The sequence below is a fragment of the Herpailurus yagouaroundi genome, unplaced genomic scaffold, assembly GCF_014898765.1.
Source record: "Herpailurus yagouaroundi ecotype Mexico unplaced genomic scaffold, PumYag 216, whole genome shotgun sequence".
Lineage (NCBI taxonomy): Eukaryota > Metazoa > Chordata > Mammalia > Carnivora > Felidae > Herpailurus > Herpailurus yagouaroundi.
The window spans coordinates 4,194,044-4,217,694 of record NW_024412447.1 but is presented as its reverse complement, the minus strand read 5'-3'; the positions used below and the strand labels follow the sequence as shown (position 1 = coordinate 4,217,694).

General features: G+C 48.0%; 1 protein-coding gene across 2 annotated transcripts in view; it reads left to right on the top strand.

The window, feature by feature from the left end:
- Nucleotides 1-23,651, top strand: part of RNF216 (ring finger protein 216) — a 143,220-nt gene that overhangs the window by 101,859 nt on the left and 17,710 nt on the right. For both annotated transcript variants that reach the window (XM_040455800.1, XM_040455801.1), the window contains exons 14-15: nt 15,620-15,717; nt 23,111-23,333. In XM_040455800.1, coding sequence (XP_040311734.1) covers nt 15,620-15,717; nt 23,111-23,333 — 321 coding nt within the window. The remainder of the gene's footprint in view (nt 1-15,619; nt 15,718-23,110; nt 23,334-23,651) is intronic.

Genomic DNA, 23,651 nt, shown 5'->3' with positions numbered 1-23,651 from the left:
TCCTAACTGTGTCCTCCTCTACTGAGGACACAGCATGTCCTCAGACCTAGGCTAAAATAAAAGCACGGTCTGTACAGAAGACCTTTTTTTTTTTTCTTTCTGATTTTGGCAGGGAAGAAAAAAAGTGGCAAAAGTATAGTTCAGGGAACCCATAAAGGGAAACTGAGCAGGTTCTTGGATAAGGGACATTAATCAGCATTTATTTGCTTTTCCCTTGTGGGGAAACCAAGTCACCAAGGGAGCAGTGGTCCCAGTGTCCCCAAGGAAAGCCACCAGGGCAGGGCCTCGCGGGGAGGCGGTGCTGCAGTCGGGTCAAGACTTCTCAAAACAACGGTCCGTAAGCGAGCTCTGAAAGTGACCCAAGAAGTTGGTCTGCGTGCAGCTTCCTGGACCCCCTGGGACCCCAATGTCAGAACCTGCATCTTCTCTTAGCAGCCCTGGTCGCTCTCGTGCGCACACAAGACCAGCTCCAGGGCCGAGGGTTTGTTTGGCGCTGCTGGTCCAGAGCAGATCGCCACGGCGAGGTCGAGAGAAACCAGGATGCTAGTTCATTCACAGATGGGACTGTCACGTAGATACCTAAGTTGGCCTTCCTGTGCCCACATGAACATCGTGAGAGGGAGCCCGAGGCAGGGGAGGGGTCCAGCTATCCCATGGCCCGTTGTCACTGCTGCAGGATGGTAGCCGTGACAGGGCCAGAGATACTTGAGCTGGCCAGTGCAGTCCCCTCTCCCTCAGAGTGTGGGTCGGGCTGGCACATTCCTGGTTTCCCCTTTCTCTAACCTCTGGTAACGCAGGCACATCTTCCCGCTGCTCAGATTAGTTGGAGCTGCTCATGAGACTGGAACGCTCTTTTTGGTCGCCCGTCCTGTGTGATCCGCCGTGTTGCTCCTTGAGCTCTTCTGCCGCTTGTCTGTCTTCCCCAGAGAATGTGGCATTTCTCATGTTAATGCTGAGGGCAAAGCTGACCTCTCTGAGTGCTGGGCTGTGAGGGCCTTTATTTTTATTGCCTGCCTCCCCCAGCACCCCTGCCCAGTTAGCTAACGACATGAAAACATAGATGCAGTCCAAAGCATATTGTAGGAAATGGCTCTTTGGCTTTTCCTGAAATCGGGCGCCTCTCTTCCGGGGCTTGGTGACTTTGGAGTCCAAGCAGGGAAGAGCCGGCTTTGCTGGCAGCTCCTGCCGGGCCGCGATCCCCAGAAGCACCAGAAAGCCCAGAAGTAACACTTGCATTGAGCAAAGAGGAGATGTATTGGGCTTGTTTCCCCCGTGTCCTAGCAGTGTTTATCTTTGACAGTTTGAAATGATCTGTTATTAGATCCATCACTTCCTAATACATTACTTTGCTCTGAGCCCTGATGAAGGCTGCTGTTCTGCGATGTTCCTCTCTATAAAAGCGTTATCTGTGAGGTAAAGCGGAGATGGGGCCATTTTTAAGTTCCTGGCTGTGTTTCCTAGGAATTTCTATTATGAGAAAGAGCCTCTCTCAACCCTTAAACTGTTTTTAGAGAAGTTGTAATAATCATAAGTTAATGGCTTTCCATCTGTTTTGACTGTGATCTATAGTAAGAATATATTTGACCGTAAAACCAATATGTATGTAAATAACTTACATGTATGTAACCAGAACAGTGATTTTACAAAACCTGTACCTGACATTTGGTATGAACTCTAGTATCTTCTTTTCTGTTCTAGTTTGAAAAATAAACAAGGGGTGCCTGGGTGGCTCAGTTGGTGAAGCGTCCAACTCTTGATTTCAGCTCAGGTCATGATCTTACCATTCATGAGATCAAGCCGCCAGTCGGGCTCCGTGCCGACCACGTGGAGCCTGCTTAGGATTCTCTCTCTCCCTCTCTCTGCCCCTCCTCCGCTCATTCCCTCCCTCCTTCTCTCTTTCTCTCTCTCTCCTCCCCCCCACTCCCTCTCAAAATAAATAAACTTTTTTTTTTTTTTTTTTTTTTTAAGAAAAAGGGGCACCTGGGTGGCTCAGATCTCGTACTTGGTGAGTTCAAGCCTCACATTGGGCTCTGTGCTAACACTGTCTCTCTCCCTCTCTCAAAAATAAATAAAGATTCAAAACATTTCTAAAAAAGAAAAAAAGGGCACCTGGGTGCTTCAGGAGGTTAAGCATCCAATTTCGGCTCAGGTCATGATTTCATGGTCTGTGAGTTCGAGCCCTGAATCAGGCTCTCTGCTGTCAGCACAGAACCCGCTTCAGATCCTCTGTCCATCCTCCCCCCGTCTCTCCCCTACTCACACACGTGCTCTCTCTCAAAAATAAAATAAACTTAAAAAAAGTGAACAAATAAGGGGCGCCTGGGTGGCTCAGTCGGTTGAGCGTCTGACTTCAGCCCAGGTCATGATCTTGCGGTCCATGAGTTCGAGCCCCGCGTCAGGCTCTGTGCTGACAGCTCAGAGCCTGGTGCCCATTTTGGATTCTGTGTCTCCCTCTCTCTCTGACCCTCCCCTATTCATGCTCTGTCTCTCTCTGTCTTAAAAATAAATAAACATTAAAAAAATTTTTTTTTAATAAATAAAAAAAAAGTGAACAAATAAACACTGGTCATAATCTAGTAAAATGGTTTCATAACCCAACAGTGGGTTGCAATTTATAGTATGAAAATCATAGCTATAAGTAACTTCGGTTGCACAAACTTGTATTGTTGCACTGTGCTATGAGCAAGCCCCTTTGGACTGGGCTTAGTCACAGCCCCTGCCCTGCTGCCCATCAGCCCTCTCTAAGGCAGGGCCCTGGGAGAGAGGTGGCTCAGAGCAGCAGAGCTCTCCATGAAAGGGGTGCTGGCAGATAGGGTTCTTTGGGACTTAACCTGCTCAGGTCCTTGTAGAGAGAATCCTCAACTCATCCTCTCTTTACTCTGGGTATAAGCCACAGTCTGTGTCATTACCTCCCAGGCCCCAGACACCCCACTCTTTCTGTTGTTCCCTCCACACTCCTTGCTGTTCCAGTGACCTGGAACGCTTTCTCCAGACATCACAAAGCTCACTTTCTCACCTTCTCACATCTTTGTTTAAATACGCCTTCTCAGAGAGGCCTTCCCCAACCACCTGCTTTATAATTGGGAACGATCTCTTCACCTCAGCACCCCCAGACTATTCTTCCTTCCTGTAATTTTCTCCTTAGCACCTAAAATCATGTCCTATATGTATTTTATGTGACATTGTCTCCAGTAGCTCCCATGAAGGTGGAGGGTCATATTTTTTCATTTTGTTCCCCAGCGCCCAGAGCAGTAGTCATAGTACCTAGTAGGAGCTCACCTATTTGTCTCCAAATTTCTACGTAAACGCCCACCTCCTGACATTGCCCTGGGTGTTGCTGATACCATCCCAGTGATTCTGTTAAATGGACATTCGAGAGAAGCAGTCCTCAGTATTTGAATAACTCTATAAGAGAATTGGTATTTTTGTTTATGGTTATTCTGGTAAAATTAAACTTACATTTATTCTAGGCAGCATTTACATATCACTTTATCTTAGAACTCTGGTGTCCGTAGTAGAATAAAATGCGGGCGCTGTGGTCATAATGTAGATGGTTTTCCCCGTGTGAATTTCTCAAGCATTCCCCTGTCCTCGGCAGCATGCATCTCTGCGAGTCTTGGTGCCTTTTTAACTTCTATCCCTAGGGGGCAGCATTAGTACAGAAACCAAATTTGAAGTCCCCCATTCCAATTTGTCACCTAATCCTAAACGAACCTAAAGGAGAGGAATGCTTGGCTTCTTTCCAGTCTACGGGAGTGAGGTTTAGAGGTTTAGAGATTTTTTTTTCCTTTTTTCCCCCCTTTTTTAAGATTTTATTTTTTAAGTTTTCTCAACACCCACACCCCAAGATCAAGAGTTGCACACTCCACCGACTGAGCCAGCCAGGTACCCCTAGTGATTTCTTTTTTCAAAGTCTGCTTCTGTATCTAGAAATGGGAGGGTATGCATCCAGGGCACACATTTTTTTGAAAATTAATTTAGTGTCTGTATGTATAACCATCAAAAAGTAAGAACAGTGTGAAATCTTTCCCGAAGAAGTCTCTTTCTCAGTAATGTTACCTAGAGCTGTCACCTGGCCATGCCCAGATTTGAATTTCTGCGTTTAGAAATCAAAAGGTTCTGGGCGCCTGTGTGGCTCAAGTTGTTGAAGCGTCTGACTCTTGATTTCAGTTCAGGTCATGATCTCACAGTGTGTGAGAATGAGCCCCGTGTCAGCATGGAGCCAGCCCGCTTGGGATTCTCTCTGCCCTTCCTCTGTTCATCTGTCTCTCTCTCCTCTCTCTCTCCCTCATCCTCCCTCTCTCTCCCTCTCTCAAAATAAATAAACTTTAAAAAATAAAGAAAAGAAAAGAAAAGAACGTTCTTCTGCCTCAGGGATTGTTACTTTGAGGGGAAGAGAAATGGCTGCAAGGTGAGCTTGGCTCCCTGTGTGGATGTGATGTAATCAGGTAATTACAGGACATCATTAAAAGAATTAATGCTCACATTTCTTTTGCCCTTTAAGAAAAATGGACCCAGGCAGACTAGACCGTCTTGTTCTGGTGGCTGGGGGCCAGAGGAACCTGCGGTCTGACCTCAGGTGGTAACCGACGAGAGCCCTGCGTGGGAGAGGGAGAGAGCGCGGCGGACTGATTTTTTGGTCCTTTCAACCAGAGAGGTTCTCAAAGGCGCAACGAGTTAGTAGGCACTACTGTTAGTGAAGCACCTCTTGTCCGAAATGAAGAGCTATCTGTTTCTACATGTTGAGGCTGTAGGTTAAAGCCAACGAAGGACCTTGGAATTGAGAGATTCAGGACTTCTCAGGCACCATCCGCAGGCATTTGGCCATTAGCTCCTTGGGAATAACTGATCGTGACAGTTTTGTGCATTGGATTGGTAAAGGGAATTGGGGGAGCAAGGAAAGGAGCCTCTGTAAGCAAGACATAACCTGTATCCTTAAGGCACAAGCTGTGGTGACACAACCTGAAAGGTTTTTTTTATATATATGTAACATTGATTCTTGTTAAGTGAGCTCTGTGCCCAGCATGGGCCTTGAACTCATGACTCGGAGTTCAAGAGTTGTGTACTCTACCAGCGGAGCAAGCCAGGCACCCTCTGAAAGTATATTGTATATAACTTGATTTTCTCATAAACTCATCATTGTATTTTGCATGATTATAAATATGAAGACCTGATAAGGAGGAGATAATGTTCTTTGGGGGAAGGGAATCCGTTTACTAAGAGATTTCAAATGCCTTTTTCACATACAAAATGCAGAAGTCCCAGGAGTAAGGGTGGGAGGTGTGTTTGTAACTCTGCACAAAGAGGAACGTGCTTTGTATTGACAACCTTCGTCTGAGGTTTTTCGTGCACTCACTCTCTCGCGTGGCTCAGACTTAGCGCATGGCCCTGGAAATCCAGAGACACCTGAGACAGCGCGGTAGGCTGTAAGCACCTTGTGATCCAGAAATCTGCTGGCTTACTCACCAGTACCTCCCCGTGTGGCACGAAGTAGGCGTTCAAAGGGTGCTGTTTTTTGAACAGATTAATTGAATCCTCCGTTCCAAGTCCGTCCGTAGTGATCAGCAGAGCATAGTCTTTGCCTGCAAGGAGTGCTTGGCTCCTTGGAGATGTGATGTAATCAGATAATTACGAGACACTTAAAAGAGCTGTGATAGAGTGGGAGCCAAGTGCTCGAGGAGTTCAGGGAAAGAGTGCCAACTCTCGCCCAGGTCATTTGGGTCGCCCAGAGCCCCTAGCGTTTGAGATGAGAACTGATGGGTAGGCCTTGCCAGAAGAAAAAGGACACGCAGGCAGTGCATTGCGAGGTCAAGGGTGTCAGGTGCGTGTCCTGACAGGAGGCCAACTATGCTGGCCCTGGGTGCTGGCTCAGGATCAGCCACGAAGCCCTCGGGGGCTGCTTCTCTGAGCTCCTTTCCTGCTGTCCCAGGTCATTCCACTCCCTTGCTTCCACTCTGCTAGATCCCCTTCGGGTTCAGACTGGATCGCCACCTGAGCACAAGGCTGGCGTCCTTCACCCCAGTGTAAAATGGCAGCCTCCCCGCCCCGGCTCGTGCCCTGTGTGTTCTTCACGGTCTTCCTGCAGAGTGGATGTTTATCTACTTGTCGGTCGGAGCGGAGACCATAAGGAGCAGCGACCTCATGTGTCCACTGATCCCTTTGCTGAGAATAGAGCCTGGTCGAGGTGGCAGCCTCGCTGTCTCAGGAGGTGTTTACTGAAGGGGGCAGGGGACGGAAGGGGGAGTGTCATCGTTCCTTTCAGTACAGAACTTGTCTCCCTCACCAGTGTCACTGGGAACAAAACTTCCCCCAGAGCAGACACGGCGGTATGATGGTCTCAGGCGCTGTCATTAGCAAGTCTTCGTACATCATCGTCATGGCCACCTTCAGGGAAGTGAGGGGCAAGTACTTACAAATAAAGGCCCAGGGCATTAGGGGAGGAGCGCCTGGGTGGCCGAATCGGTTAAGCGTCCCACTTCGGCTCAGGTCATCATCTTACAGCTCATGGGTTCGAGCCCCACATCGGGCTCTGTGCTGACAGCTCAGAGCTTGGAGCCTGCTTCAGATTGTCTCCTCCTCCGCCCCTCCCCCACTCATGCTCGGTCTCTCTCTCTCAAAAATAAATCAACATTAAAAATTTTTTTCTGGGGCGCCTGGGTGGCGCAGTCGGTTAAGCGTCCGACTTCAGCCAGGTCACGATCTCGCGGTCCGTGAGTTCGAGCCCCGCGTCGGGCTCTGGGCTGAATGCTCAGAGCCTGGAGCCTGTTTCCGACTCTGTGTCTCCCTCTCTCTCTGCCCCTTCCCCGTTCATGCTCTGTCTCTCTCTGTCCCAAAAAATAATAAAAAACGGAGAAAAAAAAAATTTTTTTCTTTTAAATAAAGGCCCAGGGACTGGGTGACGGAAGGACCAAGTAGCGATGCGTGGTTCTGCTGTGGAATGCTCACACGAAACCTGTCTGCATGTCTAACGGCAGTCTAACAGCCCGCTTCCTTCTGTGTCCCCGCAGCCGTGCAGCTGGCCAGAGGTCGCAGGAAAAGCTACTTCCTCGCATGTGTCCCGTCTGAGTTCGCTGTGACTAGCAGGTTCCTGTCATTATCGTTAAGAAATGGTGTCCTCGGGTTCAGTCCTAGCGCATCCTGCCCCTGCTGGGTCATTCCCAGCCTCCGGGAGGCACGGGGAAGCAGCTGCAGCTGGTTATCCGCCCTGTCGCACCGCCTGCCCCTCGGGGCCTGGCCGCCCTTTCATCTGCTCTCACACAAGATGCCCATTGTAACCTCAGGGCTTGTCTCATACCCTTGTGCCCTCGGGTTTTCCACTAAACAATGACCTGTTCTTGCTGGCAGGCCCCGTGCTGGCAGGCAGTGAGAACGGCGTGGAAAGAGCAAGTGGACTTGGAATCAAGCAGACTGAGTCCGTGGCTCCAAAACCTTAAACAAGTGAATTTGCCTTCCTCAGCCTGCCTTTTCTTGCCTACTCTATGGAAAAGAATGGCGACCTGACGGTCCATACTTCCCTTATTGCCGTGAAGACTGAGTGACATGGGTCTGAAGCACCCTGTACTGGTTTGGAGTTTGAGCCGGTGACGCGGGGCAGCAGGAGGGGTGTGTGAGCTCAGGACGCATGTTAAAGATGCCCCCTTCCTGGGCACGTGGCTGGCTCAGTCAGTAGAGCACGTGACTCTTGATGTCCAGGTTTTGGGTTTGAGCCCCACGTTGGGTGTAAAGAATACTTTTTTTCTTTTCTTTTCTTTTCTTTTTTTTTTTTTTTGAGAGAAAGAGAGAGATAGGAGGGGAGGAGAGAGAGGGAGAGAGAGAATCCCAAGGAGGCTCCATGCTGTCAGTGCGGACCCCGACATGGCGCTCGAATTCACAAACCATGAGATCGTGACCTGAGTCGAAATCCAGAGGCAGACACTCAACCAGTTGAGGCACCCAGGCGCCCTGAGAATACTTGCAAAACATGAAGTCTTTAAAAAAAAAAAAAAAAAAAAAAAAAGACGCTCCCTTTTTTTTTCCCCCCTTCCATACAGACATTTCAATGGGAAGCTTATCTAAAGACACAAAGCTGAAAATCCACTTCTTAAAGTCTCTTCTTGAAGAGATGTTGGAAAAGCGATTCTCTTATTCCTAACAAGGAAAGATAGGCCTGGTGCCATTTCCCCAGTCACAGGCCAGCCTCACCCCTGCCAGGTCGGCTCATTGTTGGCAGCCTGTTTCAGGAAGTAGGTCATAGCCTTATTTGTAGAGGGCTGTGAAGGAAGTCTGGCCAAGAATCAAATCCACACTCTAGGGCTTGTCCCCCTAGAAGTTAGGTACTTGACCCTAATTTTAGTGAGGAGGCTGCTGCAAGGTCCTACAGCCTCGTCCCCACCCCCAGGAGCCATTCCCTGCCTGTGCAGCCAGCATGAGCTTTTGAAAAGGTAAGTCAAGGGACCCCTGGGTGGCTCAGTCAGTTGAGCTTCCAACTCTCGATTTAGGCTGCGGTCATGATCTCGAGGTCCATGAGTTCAAACCCCATGTCTGGCTCTGCGCTGTCATTGTGGAGTCTGCTTGGGATTCTCTCTCCCCCTCTCTGTTTCTCAAAATAAATAAATCAACTTAAGAAAATGTAAGTCAAATCATTGCATTTCCCACCCATGCCCCAGCTTTCCAGACTCTTCCTTCTCAACTCCATGCCTGCAGCAGGAAGCAGGATTCACTGGCCACTCGGCCCTGCCCTTTGAGCTCCAGCCGTACCAGCTTCCACCGTGCTCCTCCAGTGAGACAGGTCCTCTCCTGCGTCAGGCCTTCACCTACCCCCTTCCCTCTGCCTGGAACACCCTTCCCCCATACCTGGCTAAATCTGCACACCCTTCAGGGCTGTGCTTCAGTGTCACATCCTCAAAAAGGCTTTCCTGATCTCCAGGCTAATGTAAGTGCTATTTCACGCTCACAGCACCCAGTGCTATTCTTCTGAAATGTTCCCATTGCTGTCGTAGTTGCCCCAGATCCCTGTTTGCCCCAGACTTCTCTCCTTCACTAGAACGTATGCTTCAAGAAGGTAATGGGGTGCCCACCTGGAGCCTGTGAGTCTTGATCTCAGGGTCCTGAGGTCAAGCCCCACAATGAGTGTAGAGATTACTTAAAAAAAAAAAAAAAAAAAAAAAAAAAAAAAACTAAAGAAAAGGTAGAGTCTGACTTGCCTATTGCTGTCCCCAGCATCTCAGCATAGGATAAGTGAGAACAGTTCAGCCACTATTGAGTGAAGGGGTGCCTGGGTAGCTCAGTCAGTTATGCGTCCTCTTGATCTCAGCTCAGGTCTTGATCTCAGGGTCATGAGTTCAAGCCCCACGTTGGGCTCCATGGTGGGCATGAAGCCTGCTTTTAAAAAAATGGGACGCCTGGGTGGCTCAGTCGGTTAAGCGTCCGACTTCAGCTCAGGTCATGATCTCATGGTTTTTGAATTTGAGCCCCACATCAGGCTCTGAGTGCAAAGCCTGCTGGGGATTCTCTCTCTCCCTCTCTCTCTGCCCCTACCCCATGCTCACTCGCGCTCTCTCTCTGTGTCTCAAAATAAATTTAAATATTTTAATAAAATCTCTTAAAAATTACTTTTAAAAAGAGTGAATAAATAAGCTAGTTTAAAATTAAACTTACATTGGGGCACCTGGGTGGCTCAGTCAGTTAAGCATGTGACCTCAGCTCCGGTCACTATCTTGTGGTCCGTAAGTTCCAGCCCCACATCAGACTCTGTGCTGCCAGTTCAGAGCCTGGAGCCTGCTTCGGATTCTGTGTCTCCCCCACTCCCTGTCCCTCTCCCACTCCTTCTCTGTCTCACAGAAATCAATAAATGTTAAAATAAAATAAACACTTAAATACAATTTTTTTTTCTAATTAAACTTACGTTCTCACCTCTGCCTCCCACCCTCACTCACATCTGCTGCTCCTGCATCACCTGGTCCAACCAGGTTCATGCTTCCACCGGCCCAGGGTTGTCACAGGTTGTCACAGAACCCCAGAATCCACTGCAGGTTTCTCTCGCCCTCATCTTTCCCGTGGACTCTTCCAGTTGTTGCTCAGCCATCCTCCCGCCTCTGGTCTAGCTTCTGCCATTCATGAAAGCTTTCTGAAACACAAGCCCCCGGACAGATTGCTGCTGCCCTGTCTCGATCCCTTCCGTGACCTTCCAGTATATAGAGCAGGAGATGTACAACACTGTGATTGCTCACTGCCTCAGAAGGATGGTGTAGAGCAGAAACCCCCCTGGTGTATGTATGTTTACAAAGTGTGTGTGAGTGCTACTGTTGTGACATATATTGCAAAGCATGCTTAAATACAGAAAATTTAAGACGGTGGGATGAAAGCCTACTCAAATAATTTTATAGAATGATGTGAATCCTTTTGTGTGCATTAAAATATTAACATATTAAGTGTGTTTCATAGCTGAAGCGTTTGGGGATCTGGTTCTGCACTTTAGATACTTGGCGTTGATGGCTGCTGTAGCTGTGAAGGGCACTTCACAGACAGGTGTCAATCCCAATAGGAGGAGTACTGTATTGGTTGCCTGGGTGTTCTCCTAACTCGTGATACTTGTTTTATTCAGTCCTGTGAAGATGCCCACTCCTCAAAGAACCCTTGTCTGACCTAGTTCCTCCCCACTTTGCCATCTCGTGTGTGCACGAGCGCCCTATTACACTTAACTCCACTCTGCTCCGCTTGGCTTGCTGCATATCTGACTTCCTCGAGAGACCGTGTGCATCCTTACTCTGGGAAAAATGGAAGTTCTCGGATTTCCTCAGTTAAAGGAAGGAAAGGCCCCAATTCTGCTGAGCTTTGAGTTTGCCAGCCATTATTGATTCTCAAGGGTTCCAACATCAGTCTCATTGTCTGTTTTCCTGTCTTAAAATCGGGCTCTTGCCTGGACTTGGTCCGTGTGTCATTTGGACCTGGAGGTGGGGAAAACTGGTAACCTTGACGGCTGAGAGACATTGTGGCCTGAACGCAGTGGCCCTTTGGCTGCTGGAGTTGTTTGCTAAGCATTTGTGAATAGTCAGGTACCCGGGCCTCGTCTTCTGCTTTAAGGGGTTTGGGAGTGGGGCGCCTGGGTGGGTCAGTTGGTTGAGCGTCCGACTTCAACTCAGGTCATGATCTCACAGTTTGTGGGTTCAAGCCCCACGTCGGGCTCTGTGCTGACAGCTCAGAGCCTGGACCCTGCTTTGGATTCTGTGTCTCCCTCTCTCCCTGCTCCTCCCCCACTCACACTCTGTCTCTCTCTCTCTCTCTCTCTCAAAAATAAACATTTGGGGCGCCTGGGTGGCGCAGTCGGTTAAGCGTCCGACTTCAGCCAGGTCACGATCTTGCGGTCCGGGAGTTCGAGCCCCGCGTCAGGCTCTGGGCTGATGGCTCAGAGCCTGGAGCCTGTTTCCGATTCTGTGTCTCCCTCTCTCTCTGCCCCTCCCCCGTTCATGCTCTGTCTCTCTCTGTCCCAAAATAAATAAATAAACGTTGAAAAAAAAAATTAAAAAAAAAAAACAAATAAACATTTAAAAAAGAAAAGGGGGGTGTGGTTTGGGAATTTCCAGACCCAGCATTTTTGGGAGTGCCTGAGATAGCAAAGCAGCTTGAGATGCAAGGATTCTGTTTGAATTGGCCACAGCCTAATGCTCTGTATCTGGGTCAGCAAATTCTCCACTCTGGAGGGTAGATCTAGAAGTTTCACTGGACAACCATTTAAAAATAAGTGAGCAGTTTCTGCTGTATTCCACTTTCTGGACCAGGCTGGAAGGCCCACAAGTGAGATGCAAGGTACACGGAGAGCCGGGCAACTTCCGAAGAGGCCTGGAGGGCAGCGAGTGACAAAGGCAGGGTCTAGTGACTTGGACTCTTGGTCTTATCTTCTCTCAGGTTCTTTGCCAGCATCAGGAAGCCTTGCTGTGCGTAGATGAGGTGACGACCAGGGACAGTGTTGGCTGCTCTTTGAGGAAGCTGTTTGTGTTGACGAACTCTCAGCTCCCTGACAGGGTCATCTGAAACCAAGCTTAATCTTCTGCCTTGCCCATAAAACATTACTGAAGCAGCAGAAAGTGGGTGAAGGGAGGCTCTGGAGTGTTTTCTTTGTATAGCAGAGTTGAGGCCTCAGTGAGTAGTCAGAACAGGTTGATGCATCTTGAGGATGAAAGGGCAACAGAAAACTTAACCAGAAATCTCTCCGAGGCCGTGAAGAACACAGATGGAATAGCAGTCCTTACTGACTGCATCGGTGTGTGGGTGCCCTCCTCATTCAGAAGGAAGGAGCCGCCTTCTTTGTTATATTGGGATGATGATGAAGTCACCTTTTCCTCCTGATATGAAAATGCACGCAGGTGATGGAGAGCATGGTCTCCGGTTAGATTTGATAGCCAGGATACGCTTGTCCTTCGAGTTTTGAAGTTAACATGGCAGAATACTCTGCTTTCTACAATGGTCCTTGGGACGTTCTCATTAACCTCACTTTGAAGAACATAATTATCCTTGTGTTAGAAGCGATCGAGAATATTTCTCCTGCCTAATATTGTTTAAGCATTTGTCGAGTCTGAGAACGAAGCTGAGCTGCGCTTGAGAGGAGAGAATTACTATTCGGTGAAATACATGTTGTGTTTAGAAGAGAAGATACATTTTAAAGAAACAACACAGCTCCAAATGTTAAATCTACCCAAACTGCTTTTCTCTCGCCTTATTTTAATTGTGGGTTTCAATGCCTCGCTAGTCTCTTCCAAAGACATTTCAGTTTTATCCTCTGGGAACCCTGGGCCCTTCAGTGAGAAGCACCGTGGCAGGAAATCCGCCTCTGGAGCTGCAGGAGAACCGCTGTGATTTTAGAAGTGAGTGGTGGTGGTGTCCTGTCATGTGTATGACCGTTCACGACGGACTCCATTTGGCCAGGCCATCTTGCTCTCACGGACAGTGTCTCACCTAGAAAATGGGTTCTTCCTTACAAAGAAGGTCCCATGAATTAATAACCGCATCACCGAGAATGCTGAAAAGCGCTGTGTAAAGGCCGCACATTGTTGTCAAGCTGTTGTTCCTGGTGGGTGGCTAGGTTAGTATTGTTTTGAAGGTTAGGATCCAGATACCAGCTCATCTATTCTCCAGCTGTTGTTTATCCTTCAGTTTCCCAGAATAGTCAGGCACAAGGTCTTTTAAAAATGGGTTTGGGGCTGCTTTGCATTTTGGTGTTTAGTAATTAAGTCATTACCGATTTAGCCTTTGTTCACTGGCGGGGAATGTAGGTAGGGGAACAGAGAACACTGCACCCCTTAGAAGCAGTGGCTTGTAATACTGAATTTCTGATCAGCTCCTCTCTACCTCCACCCACCCCCTTCCACTGATTGGAGCCCGTTTACAACATCTACCAAAGGGGCCGTCCACGTTCTCAGCTCCCCGAGCAGCCCACTTCATTTCACTCTCTGTCTCTTTTTAAATGCTACTCATTTTTTTATTAGACAGTACATTTATATGGTATAAAATTCAAAAGGTGAAAAGAGCCTGCAGTAAGAAGTCTTCACCCCTGCCTTCCAGCCACTTGGGACAATCGGTGCTACCAATTTCTTAGGTAACTCTTCAGGTTGACTTGATGTGTCGCTATATTCTCCCCCCACCACCTTTGTTACGTACCGTGTCTGTACTGTACATACTGTTCTCTGCCTTGTTGAGTCATTTGAGCAGTATGTGTTGGAGAAAATTCAGTAGTAAGTGGGGAGTACAGCAGTGAGAGATGTTTCTAGAATTGACATCAAGATAGAATCTAAGGGCACCTGAGTGGTTCATTCGGTTAAGCGTCTGACTTTGGCTCAGGTCATGATCTCGCTGTTTGTGGGTTCAAGCCCCGCGTTGGGCTCTGTGCTGACAGCTCAGAGCCTGCAGCCTGCTTCCGATTCTGTGTCTCCCTCTCTCTCTCTGCCCCTCCCCTGCTCACACTCTGTCTCTGTCTCAAAAATAAATAAACATTTAAAAAAAAAATTTTTTTTTTTTAATTTTTTTTTTCAACGTTTATTTATTTTTGGGACAGAGAGGGAAAGGGAAGAAAGGGGGGGGGGAGAGAGAGAGGGAGACACAGAATCGGAAACAGGCTCCAGGCTCTGAGCCGTCAGCCCAGAGCCTGACGCGGGGCTCGAACTCACGGACCGCGAGATCGTGACCTGGCTGAAGTCGGACGCTTAACCGACTGCGCCACCCAGGCGCCCCTTAAAAATTTTTTAAAGATAAAATCTAGTGTGTCTCCTGGCGACCTCTAGCCCAGCCACTCCCAAATGCTGAACATTTACACCCAGCTCACCGCCTGACATTGCCAGTGGGGTCCCACAAAAGGCCAAGCCAGACCTTTTCCACTGTTGCCAAGCTCCATCTCTGTCTTGGGTTGAACAAACCGGAAACTAAGACCTCATCCTTGACACCTTCCTGAATTTCTCTCCTTCCTTCCCATCCTCACCTACCTCCTTGTTCTGGGCCTTCTCGGGCTCTGTGTTGGGTCTTTTGGCACGTCCACTCTTTCCTCTCTCCAGTGTGTTTTCCACACACAGAGATCTTTTAAACCACAAACCTGACCACGTTGCTTCCATGCTTGATACCTTTTGATGCCTTCCTGGTACTCTTAGGACAGAGGTCAAACTGATGGTCGCGTCTACGCAGACCAGTCCCTGCAGGCTTCTCCCAGCCTGTTTTTCCTCTCTGCGGTCCAACCACAGGAACCAGACTTGCCCAGCCTCACCTGCCAGAGTATTCTCTTTCTATTCTCTGTCTAGAATGGTGTTCTTTGCTACCCTTGACTCATCTGTCAGAAGTCAGGCTCCATTTCCTCAAGCCTTCACCACCACCGCCCCCGCCCCGCCCCCAAACTGGATGGGGTCCTCAGTTAAAGGTGGGGACAGTACCATCTTCTCCTATTGTACATGTTAAGGCTGTAATTTCCACTTGATGGAAATGTAATTGGATTAATGTTTCTTTAAATTCTTGTTATAGATGTGAGATCGTTTCTGACACAGATGAGTATTTTGTAAACTATAAAGCCTCCTAGAGTAAAAAGTAGTAATTTTTAAAAATTCACCTTTATCAATGAGGCTAAGCTGTGGAGGTTGATACTTGTATTTGTGAGTGAGGGATGACTAAGGGAGTATCTCCCTTAATTAAGGATCCTTAGTGATCCTAATCCAGACCTTTCATCAGTTCAGCAGAAGTATTCCTTTGCCAGAGCAGCACTGGAACCCTGGGCGTAGGGATTACGGAAACCTCTGAGACCCAAACAGGCCCTGCGCTGAGGCAGCTGCCGGGATTTTATTTGTAAAAACCCGACTTCACGTAAGTCTGTCTGCTGTGGTTTTTGTTTGTTGTTGTTTTTCAGGTGGCTCCTGACATTGTAGAAGGCCTTACACAATTTGGGTGATGGGGGGACACTTTTTTTGTTTTTTTAATCTAAGGAAAAGAAATTTTCGCCGTGCTTTCTCCTAATGGTTCTTACCTTTTCTGTTGAGAAATGTCTTTAGAAATCATCCTCAGAAAGAACTCAAGCCACGTGAAGCTCGTTTCGCATTTCCTGTTGTAGAACAGAAACTTGTGTGGTGTGTCCTCACCAGGAGCTGTCTTTGTGTCTCTCCTTTATCCCCAGGAAACCTGTAGGAAGTGTCAGGGACTCTGGAAGGAGCACAATGGCCTCACCTGTGAAGAGCTGGCAGAGAAAGATGACATCAAGTACCGAACGTCTATGTGAGTGACCTCGTTCCGGGGGGCTTACGACGGGCCCTCCGCCCCCCATCAGCCTGCCCTTTGTCAGGGGACAGTGAGGATCGTGTGAAGAGTAGGCTCTCAGGCCACCCCAGTATAGAGTGATCTCAGGAAGTGACCTCACCTCCCTCTGGTTCCTCACCTCTTGAGCCTCATGAAGCTGGTCCTGGAGTCAGATGTGATACAGTAAATGCCCAGCACATGCGAATTCAGTAATGTTAGTTCCTCTTCTCCGTATAATCTGAATAAATAAGTAGTAACACATTTTAGCTGGATTAGATTGCACTAATGTTGCTTATATCCATGTTTCCTATAGGATACTGGTAGCCTGAGACACTAAGCAGAATTACAGCCTCCAGAATGCAATATAATGCAGTCAGTTAATAATCAGCACTGGGACTCTTTAGCACTCCCTATGTGGCTGAGCACTTTACAGATATTAACTCATTAAATACATTGAGTTAAATAATACAGAAGTCCATTTCTCTCTCATATAATAGTCCAGTCTTGCCACACAGATCTATCCCATGAGGTCATTCAGAGACCAGGTTCCTTTATCACATTGCTTCACCATTCCCTAAGGTGGTATTCTCATCTGCATGGTTGTGGCGGGGTTGCAGCCACATTTGCACTCCAGTCCACAGCAAAGGAGAAAGAGACAAGCTGCCAGGCAGGCAGCTTTTAAGTTATAAGATGCACGTGTGTGTGTGTGTGTGTCTGTGTGTGTGTGTGTGTGTGTGTGTGTGTGTGTGTGTGTGTGACTTCTGCTCCTGCCCTATTGGTCTAGACTGAGTCACATGGCCACCACCTAGCTTCACAGCAGACACCATATATAATGTCTAGCTGGGTGATTTTATGTCCAACTTAAATTTGAAGGGTGAAGAGTGGGTTTTGTTACCAAGAAAATGAAGTAGGAAATGACTGTTTGGGGCAGTTAACAGTCTCCGAGTTTCTACCACAGGTAGGTGGTATTATCCTCATTTTACTGAATGATACAACTAAGGCACAGAGCCCAGGTAACTTGCACATGGTCACTCAGGTAGTAAGTGGTGCATAGCAGGGTTTTAAATCTAAACAAATGGTTTTCCAACTGTGTTCTTTACCACAAATTTGGTGGACAGAATGATGACCCCCAGAGATGGCCCTGCCCTAATCTCTGGAACCTGTGGCATGGCAAAAGGGATTTTCCAGATGTGATTAAGGTTATGGACCTTGAGGTGGGGAGATGATCGTGGATTATCCAGGTGAGCCCAGTCTAATCCCAGGGCTCCTTGAAAGCAGAAAGCTTTTCTGTGGTCAGATAGAGGTGTAGTGACAGACTTGGAGAGATGTGAAAAGACTCCACCTCCTGCCTCCGACTTTGGAGATGGAGGAAGGTGGCCTTGAGCCAAGGAACGTGGCCGTTTCTAGAAGCAGGGAGCAACCTTCAGTGTGCAGGCAGTAAGAAAACAGGAGCTCCGCCCTGCCGCCCCAAAGAAGGAATCCGCTGACAGCCCACGTGAACAGCAAACAGATTCTGTCCTGGAGTAGGTGACCTAGCCCAGTGACACCTTGGTGTTCTTCTGAGGAGACCCGTGCTGGACTTCTGCCCTACAGAACTACAAAATAATGCAGTTGTGTTACAGTGAGCTAATAACGTGTCATGCCTTGTCACAGCAGCAGTTGAAAACTGACACGGATTTGGGGGCCGGAAGTAGAGTGTGGCCATAACAAATACATAGAAGTGTGCGAGTGGGTTTGGAATCTGTCAATGGATACAGGCTGGAGGCATCTTGCAAAGCACAATAGAAAAAAAGCCTAGACTGCCTTCAAGTGGTAGAAATACGGACTTCAGAAACCTCACCCTTGAGGGCTCAGAAGCAAGTGAGGAGCTGTGGACAAAACCAGAATTGTCCTGGAGAATATTTGAAACTTCAGTGAACAGACCTCTCGCGTCCCTTTGGCCGTAAAGGCCTGCTGGTGAGGACTCAGAAGTCAGGGCGGAACGTGTGCTTGTGTCAGTGGCAAGAGGCTCAGCCAGCTTCCCTGCGGTCATGCCGAAAGCAGAGGGTGAAGACCATGCGTCTGGACATGGAGCTGAGAGGACCCACAGGGCGAGCCCTGGAGAGAGGAAAGTGCAAGCAGAAGGAGAGATTGGGGGTCAGAAACAGGATTTGATTGTTTCTGAAATTCCCATCCCGTCCAGGTGACAAAAGACCCCAAAATCAAGATGTTCATTGTCAGAAAACGCATGCTCCTGGAGAGGAAACCGAGGAAGTGTGCCAAACGTCGGAGTCTTCAGTCACGTAAAGGCTCGAGGGAGGGACTCTTCAGATCCCTTCAGTCAGACCCAGGAGCTTCCAAGAAACGCAGGCATCACCTTCCCTCAGCCATCTCAGCAGAAGTGTGTCCCAAAATCATGTCTTGTCTTCACCTGAACTTGATTTAGACGGTGAGATTTGGGACTTAGAGCTGATGCTATGGTGGATGAGACCTTTGGGGTCTTGGTTTGAGGTGGTTGTTAAGGGTGAAGGATGGCTATGAATCTGGAGGCCGGAGGGTAGACTGTAGTGGGCAGAAGCATGGCCCTTATCCCCAGATGTGATTACGTCTATGGCAATGAAAGAAAACTAACATGATACCACAAATGCCACTCCAACTAGAAAAGTCTAGCGTTGATTCCTCAAATCCTGTCTGCCAGCGTTTATAATTCAGAGCGGCCACCAGCTGACCAGTGGCATGGCCTTAAAGTGATGAACATGTCAAAAATTACTCTTTCTTGAAAGTAATCATCTTGTCAGGCTATATACTTAGTCTAGTAGTTGTGCTATTGCCAAGAACATTCTAAATTTCTCCTTTGGAGTTGTCTTTCAGCCAGTTTATGAGCCATCTCCCCCCAAAATTTGTTCTGATTACTGTGGACAAGTTACGTCTGGTTTGGATTGGGAGAAGCCGAAGTTTTCTGTTGTTGCCATCTGGGCTTTTACCCCTAAGAAGGATGTCTTCTTGATGAAGTCAGTACAGATTTATTGAGTGCTCGCTGGATAGCAGTAGTTAAGAACCTTGAACAAATTTCTTAATCATTCTGTGCCTCGGTTTCTTCATTTGTATGGTACAGAGCGTACTTGTGTGTGCCTCTCGTGGAGATGAAAGTGCTCAAGTGCCTAGCGTGATTCTGGCCCCGTAAATCTTCCGTAAGTGCTCACTGTGCCTGTGTGTGTGTGCGCACGCAAATGTGTAAGCAGAAGGCCCTAGTTCACAAACATGACACAAATCACTTACACAGATAACTTCTTGCATTGGGACTTTCTCAGGTCATGTGTTCCACCTGCAGTTGGTGACGGAGCACTGCCCAGCTCCGTAAACCGACTGTCAGTGCCCCGGGCCCGGGCCCTGGGACTGCTCCAGGACTTGGTCACAGGCCAGGAAGTGTTTCTTAGCAAGAGAATAGCTGGTTACTTTTCAAAGCAGAACCTCCACACCGACGTCCTGTCAGTTCCTGCCTCCGGCTCCATTCGAGGTCTTGGTCTGACCTAGATTGCATCCAGTAACAACTGGAAAGCCTCTCTTGGTCTGGGCCCTACTTAAACCTGGCAGCCTTTTTTATCAGCATAAATAGATCAGAGTGGCACATCCAAGTATGATCATACGTTAATTCCAAACGTGATCATATGTTAATTCCAAAATCCAGAAAGACCTCCCAGATGTCCGACTTCTTTCTTCATGGTAGGGGATACAAGATAAGGTACCATGTGCTTGACTTTGGAGGGAACAGCATAATACACACACGTGACCTCCAGACTGCCAGCATGTCGTAGAGATTACAGATCTCTGTAGTTTGAAGGGATTGATCTCCCGCCTCCTAGCACTCATCTACCATATTAATGTATCCTAGAGTAGCTGCTACTTCCTGGTCACCCAGGTTCTATCTGCTTGTCTTTTGAATAGAAGACCACTGTATTGTCCTGTTGGACCACAGATGATCGAGGTCCTTGCCAACTGCTTCTGGTATTCTCTGCGTATCAGACAGAGAAAGCGTTTTTCAGATCAGTAGCTACATACCGGTTGCCAGAGGCTGTGTGTATTTGCTCTGGTAAGAAATGACATCTGGAACAGCAGCTACAGTTACAGGCAGCACCTGATGAGTCACAGTAATGCACATTCTCCATACAAGTACCTACAATACAGTAATGTTCTCAAAGCCCCACTATCTGTACAGGCCAAACCGAAACAATAGGAGATGTGTTGAGAATCAGTACCGCTGTACCTTTGACGTCTTCGATGATGGCACCAATCTCAAAGATGCCCGGAGGAATCTGGTGGTACTTTCTGTAGAGAGGGGGTCCTCCGAGGGCTTCCACTTCCTTTCCCCACTTCATAGCCCTTACTCCACAGACCAGAGGTTCCAGGGAATCGTGCCAGTTGCCTAGTGTCAAAAATAAGCAACGGCAGGGTACACACCGGGAATTATAAGCAGTTTACTGTCGCTGAATCATAAAATACAGCATAATAAGTGGTACGAGATGGGACGGGTATTCCAACTTGTACGTGAATGTTCCTGGCAGCACTATCCACAGTAGCCAAAGGTGAAAACAGCCCAGATGTCCTTCAGCCAATGAACAGTAAACGGAGTTCAGTACGCCATAGAATGGGATTCTTACTCAGCCGTAAGAACAGGATGAAATTCCATGCCGCAACCTCGGAAGCCTCCTCAGTGAGAGGAGCCAGGCACAGAAGGCCACCCTCGCATCGTTCCATGTGTCTGAGCGGTCCTTAGACATGTGGATATTTGCCTGTGTGAAGAATAGAGCAGTCAGTTGGAGACAGAGACAGATGAGGGGGTGCAGGGAAAGGAGAGCGTGGGGAGTGACCTGCTTCGTACGTACGGAGTTTTTTGGGGGGATGATGAAAATGGCCTGGAACTAGATAGCAGTGATGGTTGCACATCATTGGGATATACTAAATGCCTCTGGGTTTTAAAATAGCTAAAATGGAAATTTTATGTGCATTTTGTCACAATAAAAGAAATCCATACACACATTCGCAAAGGAAAACCATCTAACGTTTTGAATGGTATGTGCCACCAAAAATGACGACAGCTCCCAGATTCCCAACATACTTCAACAGTGGCGCAAATAACCAATCATGGAGCTGTAGGGTCTAGATCAGTTACGTAGAGGGTGGTCTAGATCATTTTTGTAGAGGCGGCAGTGAGCCTTCCTGTTTGAGCACAAGGTCAGCAGACACGGCTGCAGCTCCGGCTGCTCTTCCTGTCCTGCCCAGAAACACATCCTGTGGGGATGTTTGTTTCCTGCCTCGTTTAGAATCCAGTTCCCAAATCGCTCTAATCCCAAAAGAATCAACTGATATCTCCTCATCCCAATTTGCACTTTTGTGTTACTGAACAAGTCACCACAAGCCATAAAAGCAGTCTCTGTTTGGTGTAGAAAAAGTTAATAGGGAGTGGCCCTACCTCTTACTATTCTTAGGATTGCAAAAACGAAGGCCTCGAACGGACCTTCCTGCCGTGTGGAACAGCTGTTTGAACATTAGAGCCATGTTGAGCGGTGCGTACTCTGTGTGCTCCTCCATTTGTCTGGGAGTGCCTTTTCTCCCCTACCATATCCACCGTTACTTTGGTGACTGATAGCATGGTGGAACAGAGCAAGCAAATAAATGTGCGCCTTCTTCCCAAGCTTTTGGGAAAGGGCTGCGTAACCTTGGTTCTTTCATCCACTCCTCTCCCACACTATAGCCATAGCAGCTACCCAGGGAAGAAGCCAGCCAGCCCCAGGCCACCAGAGCATGACAGCTCAAAGCCACACAGCAGCCTTGGAGGCGATCTTACACAAAAAGTTTGCGCATAGAGAATTGCACTTGTGTTTTGGTCACAGGTTTTTATATTGGAAACATTTGCATCAGAACCTTGTAAGTCTTAACATGGAGCATTGAGAAATGTCTTCACAGTTGCCGAGTAACTGAATTCATGAACATGTGTGCTGTATTATCAAGTTGACAATAACAAATTCACTTTATTTAAACTTTGTCTCCTTGACGATGTTTCCTATTCAGCGACACTTAGAAATCATTTATTCTTCTGTGACTTGAACTGGGTTTAAATTCTTTTCAAGCCGGAGCTTTCCTGCATTTGGGGCCTTTCAAAATTAGACCTAAATGAATAGCAGCCAATTTCCTAATTCATTTTTCTATTCTTAAGCACATGATCTGGCTTCTAAGGAGCAAACTATGACAGTCTTCTGGATATCAGTAATTAAAAACACCTGCCTGCCCCCAGACTCACCTGGCTTCCCTTACTTAGCAGATACACTGGGAGCCCTGGGAGGAAGATGGCTATTTTCTCAGTGTTAGGAGAGAGGCTACAGATCAGAACTCCTGCCCAGACTGTTGAGTCTTTTCAGGGAAACAGTTCCCTGGTCACCATTCTGGGTTCCCGCTTGGAAGAAAGAGGAGGGCTCAGAGCAGTGGGGCAAGTCCAGCTTTGGGGCTCTCCACTCTTGGGAGTCCTTCCTGCCTTCCCTAGTCTCCGTGGGTGTGCCTTTTAATACCTTTGAAGAACTCAACTCAGTAGAGGAGGACAGACACATCAACAGTCACAGGCCAAGGTGGCAAGTGTCATTTTAGAGTTAGGAACACTGCACTGCGGAAGAAACTAGTCCAGCAGCACCAGCTCTTGACAGAGAGCCAAGATGTGTCGTTTCGGCTCTAGTCCCCTGCCTCTCCAGATCAGGTAGAGTGCTTCTGGAAAGAAGTAGCTTCCGTTGGCCAGGATCGACTCCTGTGCATGCAGATCCCCTCGCTACGAGGGAGTCTGGGGATGTGGGATTTTGACGTGGAGATGGGCCCTGTCAACGGGAAGAGGTTATGAACTGGTTGCTGGATTGTCCCCACCTGTGTCTCCCCACCCCACACTAAGTATTCAAAACCGAAGGTGTCTCTGCAACTCAGGTTTAGGCCCACTGGCTCTTCGTGAACCAGCTGTGTTTATAGAAAACACATATTTAGGAAGACCTTGCGTTTTCTCTGCTTTAGGCCTGTAACAAGCAGAATAAGCAGTTTCCAAATGCTGGTGCCAGGTGCTGTGCCAGGGTACTTGATATTCATACCTAATAATCCTCAAAACGTGATGGAGGCAGCTGGGCTTTCCTAATTTAAAAATGAAGCAACCGAGTCTCCGAGCGGTTGTGGGATTTACCCAGGGTCACATAACTAATAAACCGAACGTAGTTATCGACTCCAAAGCGGAGGTTCTTTGCACTCTCCGGGTGTCACTAGAAGGGCTAGGCGGTCCCCTGTGGGAAAACGGACTTAGTGGCCACGGCGCTTTCCTCTTCCTGTCATCTTCCCCGCTGTCTCCTCTCATGTGTTCTCTTCTCAGTGAGGAAAAAATGACGGCGGCCCGCATCAGGAAGTGCCACAAGTGTGGGACCGGCCTCATCAAATCCGAAGGCTGCAACCGCATGTCTTGCCGCTGTGGCGCCCAAATGTGCTACCTCTGTCGAGTGTCCATCAGTGGCTATGACCATTTCTGCCAGCATCCTCGCTCACCGGGAGCTCCTTGCCAGGAGTGTTCGAGATGCTCTCTCTGGACCGACCCCACCGTAAGTGAATGCATGGCTGCCTGTTGCTTTGTAGGGGGCAGTCGTGGTAAGATGACATACTGAAAAGGGATTTTATATACACATAACTCATTGGGACTTCCGGAAAGATATGAAATTACATAGACCAATGACCACGGGGAAAAAATGAGAAAGTAATTAAAAAGCAACTCCTCAAGAAAGCAGCATGCCCAGTTTATAGGCAGAGTCTTACAATCCTTCAGGGAATAAAATGTTTCTGTGCCATCTAAAACAAATCCCAGAGCATAGAAAAGTAAAGATAGTTTTACGTATTTGTGTATAAAGCATAATGCTGATACC